At 37.2% G+C, this 8,317-nt stretch overlaps 2 protein-coding genes across 3 annotated transcripts in view; both read right to left on the bottom strand.

Annotated features, from left to right (window-relative positions):
* The window catches only part of map9 (microtubule-associated protein 9), a 5,639-nt gene extending 5,193 nt beyond the window's left edge, over positions 1 to 446 (bottom strand). Inside the window, exon 1 of the mRNA XM_034859143.1 lies at positions 70 to 446. Coding sequence (XP_034715034.1) covers positions 70 to 159 — 90 coding nt within the window. The 5' untranslated portion in view covers positions 160 to 446. The remainder of the gene's footprint in view (positions 1 to 69) is intronic.
* A 217-nt stretch (positions 447 to 663) lies between these two features.
* Positions 664 to 6,774, bottom strand: smim14 (small integral membrane protein 14). Of its 2 annotated transcripts, XR_004654911.1 has the most exons (6): positions 6,607 to 6,774; positions 5,161 to 5,259; positions 3,915 to 3,963; positions 3,644 to 3,798; positions 2,852 to 2,947; positions 1,553 to 1,568 (listed from the first exon to the last, which is right to left on the bottom strand). XR_004654911.1 is itself a non-coding variant. In XM_034859107.1 (5 exons), the coding sequence occupies exons 2-5, from the start codon at positions 5,233 to 5,235 to the stop codon at positions 2,909 to 2,911; spliced, it is 318 nt and encodes a 105-aa protein (XP_034714998.1). In that variant the 5' UTR covers positions 5,236 to 5,259; positions 6,607 to 6,773; the 3' UTR covers positions 664 to 2,908. The 2 variants fall into 2 exon arrangements, 1 of the variants encoding a protein (XP_034714998.1); XM_034859107.1 differs by having other exon boundaries at positions 664 to 2,947; positions 6,607 to 6,773.
* Positions 6,775 to 8,317: the final 1,543 nt, after the last annotated feature.

Below are 8,317 nucleotides of genomic sequence, written 5' to 3'. Positions count from 1 at the left end.
CCGTCATCGGACGGCTGTCCGTTTAACTAACTAATCCACTCCTCTGTCATTTGGTAGCATCCATTCTGCATAAAATAAAGCTTTTACCTGAAATGTTGTTCTTCTCGATGTTTTCGGGCTTTTCGTGTAAGCCAGCGTACTGAACTGTTGATTTGTCATTCTGAAAGCTATAAACAGTTTGCTCTAATCGCCTACCTTAACATTAGCATGCTAACTAGCTAGTTAGCTGGTGTTCGCGAAGTTCACTAAAACATTAATACGTAGCTAGCTACTAAGCCTCCTGTGCTAATTGTTAGTGTATATAGATGCTATAACCACTAAATAGTAAATACATGCCATTCAGCTAGTTATAAATGGTATAACCTTAAAGCACACTGACATAATGCTAGCTAGTTAGCTACGTGGGACAACTGACTTGTTGATGGTAACCCTGGGAAACAGTTCCGTTTCACCACTGCGCATGCTCAGAAGATTACTCAAACCAACACACACACGTGCATGAGCAACAAAGCTTTATAGTTTTTAAGAACATCACAAGTATTGTATTTAAAGTCTTTATTTGCAAAGTAACTATTAAAGCCAGAAAAGAATACAGTACATATGATGTATATCTGCCTTAGTGAATTCAAAAATGTACAAGTTAAGACAAAACAGCCAGGCAGAAAGATTTAGTCATTTATTTTTTTGTTTGTTATAGGAAAAGTGCATAGTTGAAGCCCTTTTTCTTTTAGACAGAAACACTGCATATCAAGGTCTCCTGTGGTACCAGATCGTTCACTTCAACAAACTAGCATGTTCCCCCCTTAAACAACTATGGTTTACCTAACTGTTTCCTTCCTTATATATTCTCCCTGCAATCCCCCGAGAGAGTCTAGAAAGACTTAGTAGAGAAATATTCAGAGGACATTCGCTGATATGGCAAATAAGAGCTAGCCACTGAAGACTGTTGAGATGAACTCAGCCCAAAGTTGTTGCAGATCATATCCATGTTCTGAACTCTTACACCATGTTCAAGAAAGACACATATCCATGCAATTTTCTGATATCACTAGTCCAAGGCCAATATACACTTTATTAGCCTTGTTGCCATGACAGTGGCACAACAAAGATATGGGCAATGATTGAAACCCTCCATCATGTTCCGCTATCCAATATTCAACAATAGACATACACACTGTATAAAAAAATACCACCTATTATAATGTTCCATTTTTCTTGAGTCTGTAACAAAGGGTTGATTCTCGTCTATATGTAGTTTATGGTGCTGTTGAAATATCCACCAACATTTACATACATAGTTAAGGAACAAAAGACATTCACCACTATAATGTTCTGCATTAAGTGTTGATATTTTTCTGTTCACTAGTTTTACCTCTGGTGTAAACCATGGAAATGAGTGAAAACTTTCACTGCAGATTATTTTCTTGTCCTCTTATCAAATTAAAAAAAGAAATGAGCTAAGCCATTGCTGTTCTTTCTCAAGAAGTTGTTCTCTAAAAGTAGCTTTGAGACCAAAAACTTCCCATGCTCCTTTCCTTTTAATTCTTTTGAATATGCAGAAGTAGAAACTTTAGATTGCTCCCATTATTCACACACTGCTGCGTTTCTCAGTAAGAAAAGAACAGGTCCTCACCTCCACAAGCCTATCATCTAGACAGCTGAATCAGTAAAACACACCTGCATAAGGAAACAACATACCACAACTAAAGTGCTAATAAAATGTGATTATCTGCTACAAATTGAGTATACCAATCTATATGTATATACTTCAAAACAATTACAGTACACATAATAATTTCAATATTAAATGTTTACGCCGAGTATATTGTTTTACAATGACCACAATTAACACACCCTAGCTGTACGCTTGCAATTCAGTTCATTTCAACTATGTGATACAAGTTTGAAAATTGAACATTTAACTGTCAGATAAACAGACCCTTAAGATCCGTCACTGCTGTCTTAAATCATTTAAACTACAGTAACCAACAGTTACTTAAAAGGACAGACATGTTCAAACCAGACTATTTGCTGGAGTATGTAATCTAATTAAGGACTGTACGTAAACATAAAAGGAAATCACTGCATTAAAATCAATACGCCATGTTATTGTAATTCTAATTTATTTCATTAATTATATTGCTGGTTTAAATATGTTATTAAAACATGTGGTAGGACATCATTACTGGCACCGTTTAGAACTGTAGCTTTGGAAAGAGAGGAATGTTCAAAGAGTCCGAAGAACCCGCCACTCTTCATCATTACTCAGCAAGCACTCTTACAACAATACTCATTTTTCCACCAACACGAGTGACACATTCCTTCATTTTGGGTTCATGTAACTGCTGACCAGTCAGCAGCAATGCTCAGATCAATGCCACGCCTTCTGATTAAAGACTTGTTGAATAGCACATACTGATATATCAACATGCTGACATTGTCAGCCAATATTATCGGTTGAAATGGGATGTCTGCAGATATACGAAACAACATTTTTCATAACTTTCATTCAAGTTTTGTGTTTGTGGAAAAAATGTGTTTCTATGTACTGTTTGGTTATTAAATTTCCCACAAACCTTTCTGATTTTTGTTTCCACCGTAAAATATCCTGCCTCAATCTTTCTCTTTGTAAAAAATAACCAATACTTGCGCAATATTGAATGTTTAAGTAAAAAAAAAAAAAAAAGCCATGTTTTACAACTTTGAAATTTCGTATCTGTATTGGGCTCATTAATCCAGTAGCAGTTGAGCTCTAGAAATAAGATCTACCCCAACACACAATGGTATTAAAATATGAGTAAAGCAAAAGATATTTATGAGGGGGAGATGGCACTGTCCTGGTCCCAGTCACTGTTTCACTGTGCAGCTGCAGTCAGAGCAGGTGGGTGAGGGTTGCTGCTCTCCACTGCTAGTCAATAGGAGGTGCAGGAGGCTCTCTTCCATCGCTCTGCAAAACAAGACAAGAAAAAATGTAAAGTCTCTACCATCGAAAAAAAGTAAACAGTGTTGATGATGTTATCAACAAGCGCATCCTGAAATCAATAATGTGATATTAATAATAATGAGTGAGCTTAAAATGTGGACAAACAATATATAATCTTATGGTTGTGTACAGCTGAGTCCCTGTTTAAATACAGGTCCGGTTCACATAACCTAAATATTTAGTTTTTTTTTTTTTAAAGAAACATTTACCTAACAACTCAAACATAGCAACAGTATGAATGACTTCTGCATTTGGTAATTGAAACCAATTCGAAAAATACACACTGCCCTACAAAACCAGAGATTCCAAATTATAATTACATCAAACAAACCAAAAACTGTTGATCTAATAATGTAGCAGCCTGTCTCTGGTATTAAACACCCAAAGAGAATTTCTGGTGTTTAACTTGAACCAATAGGCATTTTTTATGGAAGAGATTTTGACATGAAGTTACAGTGAAAAGTTTTCATCAAATGGGGACAATCATTTTTTTCAGTAAATCGCCACAAAGGCAAATTGTGTCTTATTCAGTATCTTACTTCTATGTTGAGATTCATTGTCCACTTTGTGGTAAATTGTCATGGTAAACTAAGGCAGAGCAGAACTGACAAATCTGAAAAATATTATTATGTAGGCTGTGTGAGTGTGATCAATACTGACATTGTGTGGTCCAGTAGGTTTGCCTGAGGCACGGGAACCCCTGAGACTGGATGGGCGCAACAGGAACAGGAGCAGAGCCAGCACGGCCCATCCCATCAGAACCATGGGGAGGGTCAGGTCACCTCCTCCGCTGACTGGCCCATTTGGACCTGGCACTGAAAACAAACACATGTTTGCACTTCACACATGTTACCTCAACTGGTGTTTCTGATTCAAGAACATGACATAACACATTATGAAAAAACACAGGGTCTAATGTGTTCATACATACATTCCTGAGGGCAGTCTGTGTCTGTGCAGTAGGACTGAGATTGCCTGAGCTGAAAGAAATTACAGGAGGAACAAAGTAGATTTAAAAAAAAAAGGGGCTGTACTCGACATTCAAAACATTAATATAGCAGCAAATGTATATCTGTATGTAAAGACATAGTGGAGTAATGGGGTCTTAAGCAGAGATTGAAATTACACGCCCTATTGTGTGTGTGTTGTAATCCAAGCTTCTCTGTCCTTTATATTGATAGCCGATCTGGCCGTGTATGTATTTTAGAGCATGTGGCTGTGAAAATACATCGTTATTTCACATATTGGGGAAATGGTCTGTGAGAGCCATGGAGAGGCATTCCCAGCCTGATGTTTTTCCCCCCAGTATTTCGAGTACAGCCCCTTTAATACAAAGAGAATATGACTAACTTATTTACTCTGGTGTCCACTACTCTCTCTCTCATCTAGGGAGAGAGAAAATACAGGAAGTCAAAAGTCTGCTTACACTCCGCTAATAAGACATAAACTCCTTGTTACATTAGGCATACGGACAAATGACCCACTGCAGCTTACAGTTTTCCAACAGCAGATACTCATATGTGGACGATGCCTTTCTCCTTAAATATACCGTACAGTTCTAAATGGCTAACGCTGTGTAAATTCTTTAGTTTTTTGGACAACACCCTTCTCTGCTGCACAACAATCTCAATCTCCCAGGGTGGTTGTGAGCTCTGAGCCAACAGCAGCTCGCCATGCAAGATTCAGCTGTGCACAAAGAGCCAATGAGGTCACTGGGACATTGACAACATGATTACAACCTTTATTCTTTCTTTAAATGTAGTTTTCTCTCAATAATTTTGAACTCATCTTTTTTAACAAACCTTTCATCAAGAAGAGTCAGAGTATATTTACAAGACCCATGCAAACGTGACAGCCCACACTGCAACAGAATGAAACTTCTCTGTGTGGCAGAACTGATAGGCTCTCAAGATAAACACTGAGCAGGAACCAGGATATGTTGGCTCATGTTCGGTCGGCAGCTTTTCATTTCCTTCTCTCTGGCTGAGACTTTCATTTACTTGCTAGTTGTTTAGACCATTAATCTCTTTGCTTTCTTCTCTCAACTTTGGCTGGAGATATTTTTACTTCACACTGCATACTTGGAATATGTTTGACCTGTCCCTGCACCTTAACTCTGTTATAAGTCTTAGTTACCTAAGATTTCAAGTGAGTGGCCACTCAGTTCCATGACTTACCAGGTTGATTAGGCGCCTCATAGCATACTCATGGGTGCAGATGCACTCACAAGGGTCAAAACCTCCCTCTGCCATTTCTCACCAGATGGTGTCCGCCCTGAAACAAAATGAAAGTACTGTATGCGACTATGCACGTATAGTATAATAACAAGTGAAGGGAACCTAATGCTCCCTCTTGTCAGCGCTGTCCTCTATTGTTGATTCACAGGCACACAGATTACAGGGAGGAGACTGCTTAGTTAACTACAGTCACCAGACTCTGTGGCTGTATCACCTTGCTGCATGTAATGTAGGTCTTTGTCAACAGTGATGGCTGTTTTCCCTGTATTCATATTTGCATCTTCAAAAGGAAATGCCCCATATACTGGCAGTTTTTTTTTTTTTTCTTAAATAATAGTGACCAGGATGGGCGCCCAGAAAGCTCAGTTGGTGGAAACGGGCACCCATTTATAGAAGTTTACTCCTCGAAGGAATGGGCCGGGGGTCGAATCCGACCTGCGGCCATTTGTGGCATGTAATTTTCCCTTCTCTGTCCCTTTTCATGTTTTCAGCTGTCCTATACAAATAAAGGCCTAAAATGCCCCCCAAAAAATCTTTATAATAAAAATAAAAATAATTGTGTTTGATGTATGGTTATGGGTTTTGGATGGTCTTTGTCACTTTTGTCTTGGCATCTCTTTTTGAACATTATGTTGACTGGCTTGTTTTATCCACCCCTCCCACACACATGCGTAACATCATCAAACATCCTGGTCTATATACCTTACCATTGCACGTATTATATTTGCTGAACTTTTGCACATTCCCTCAAGATTTTTGGACATCTTGCACAAAGCCATACAGCCTTCTAAAAGGGTTGATATTGTTTAAAAAAAAAAAATAGAAGATGTACACTGTGTATATGTTATGGGGGACCGGAGCTGAAAAAAAGACTAAAGTCTATGATTTGTAATGTTTCCATTTTGTGTCTTTCTCAATAAAATATTAAAAACATACCACATTTTCTTATTTTAAAACAGTTATATTGTATATATTTGTTACGTTATCGTGTCTTGTATAAATTCATTTCTGAAATATACCTATTTATGTACTTCTGTCTGTTGCAGTATTTTGCTTTGTTTATTTCATAAACACGTTTAGCTATGTATCTAATCATCAAGGCAAATTCCTTGCAAGTGTTACTTACCTGGCAATAAATATTATTTCGATTTTGAAATCCATTCAAGGGCAGCTACCATCCCTTTTTATTGACCAACTCCTTGAGTTTTACGTTTACATAATATTGCTCTGAACTACTTTAGCTAGCTAACGTTAGACTAGCTCCTTGCTAAGCTAGCCAGCCAACCCACAGAAAACTCAAAGCGTTGTCTTTTTCCGACTATTATTAATAATTAATATATGATTAGAGACAGACCTGACAGCAATGGCTTTAAAACACGACTTACTTGAGCTTTGTAGCTAGATGTTGAGAAAACGTTAGATGTCTTTAGAGGGCCTGAGCTGCACCGCTGCAGCACTTGTGTTCCCAACAGAAACCATTAAATTCCAGACATGTCAACCTACCGTCTGTGTTTTGTTTGGTTAACGTGAGTCAACCTTCTTCACGACACACATCCGGGAAGTGGAACCCCTCCCAGTCGCCACACACGGTTCGATTTATTATTGGTCCAGACATTTAATGGGCGGGTCTTTGAGCCAATCACATTAGGAAACGAAAGAAACGACTGGATAGTAAACAAACAGTCCGGCTGCCGAGGCAGATGAACCAAGCTACAATATCTGTACATCTGTTTTGTAAGCTATACACAGTGCTGGAATGTAACTCAAATATTGTACTTAAAAGTACAATACCTTAATTTACTTGAATATTTAAAGCTTAATGTTCAAAGCTACTTTCTGCCTCCACTCCAATCATTGCAGAGGTAATCCATCGTAGGCTACTTTTAACTCTGACAACTATGCTGTGCTGGCTCTGCTCCTGTTCCTGTTGCTATCTGACAACTGTACTTTAATTGCATATTAACATTTTACATACAAAACATGTGACGAGTTAATACGTAGCTAAGTAGTTCAGCAACTTTGCACACACCAGATACAAAAATTCTGGTAATCCACCAATAATATTTATTTTCCAATAATATAATATATTAAAATATGACGGGGGGCCTGCATGAATATTTTGACTTTGACAGACATCAGTAAGATTATTTTTTTTCATAGCATTGCTATTTTTACTTTGGTTAAATATAGCCTAGTCATTCTGCCACTATACCAAATAAATGTGATAAGATACAATTTTTAAAACTTAAGTCACACATTTTACCCATCAGCTGGCTGTAATTACTTAATATGTATCTGATCAAACAGAAAACTAAAAATTAAAAGTAAGAATTAGTAATAAAAGTTAAAAGTTAAACAAAGTAAAAGTTCAAAATTTGACTTGAGTTAAAAGTATCATCAGCCTTTCAAAGTGTTTTTGTTGGATCATTATTACTGATGTATGTAAGTAGCATTTTAATGGATCTTGTCAAAAAGATTATTCTGTTGGTAGGTTGTATATAGGTTCAGGTTGTATATCATATTTTATAAACTAAATGTTTTGTATGTAAAATCGGCAAAATACTAACTACAAGTACCAGATAAGTGAACTGGAGTAAAAAGTTCAATAATACGTTGGGTAAATCCAAATACTTGTCACTCTGTCAAGGGAAAACCTGGCAATTTTTATTTCACTACGTTTACCCCACTTAATGAAATATGAAAAGAACTTAAATGGAAGTTTATCTGTCCTGAAAGCAGTTGAAGTGTAGCCTACATTAAGTGATGAAAACAGCTGAACGTTCAGGTGAAATTTGAAATTTCATTTGAATGGTTGAGTGTTATAGCAGTTAAAAAGGTGTTGAATGTGACAGCTTTCTTCCCTTACTTTTTAAATTGTGCTCCATAATCCAAAAAAGAAACAAAAACTATTTAAAAAAAAAGTAAAATCCCCATGATCCATCACAGTCAGATGTAAAATCCTGTAGGTGAATAACCAGTGCTAGAAATCCGATGTGTTCAGCACACGATGAGAAATGTCCCGAAGGCAAGTTTGAAAAGAACAATCATGCAAAACACATGCAGCCTACCAAAGCGCAGGAATACAACTTCCAGTTTC

This window comes from Etheostoma cragini, chromosome 2, assembly GCF_013103735.1.
Source record: "Etheostoma cragini isolate CJK2018 chromosome 2, CSU_Ecrag_1.0, whole genome shotgun sequence".
Lineage (NCBI taxonomy): Eukaryota > Metazoa > Chordata > Actinopteri > Perciformes > Percidae > Etheostoma > Etheostoma cragini.
This window is presented reverse-complemented; position numbering and strand designations above follow the sequence as displayed.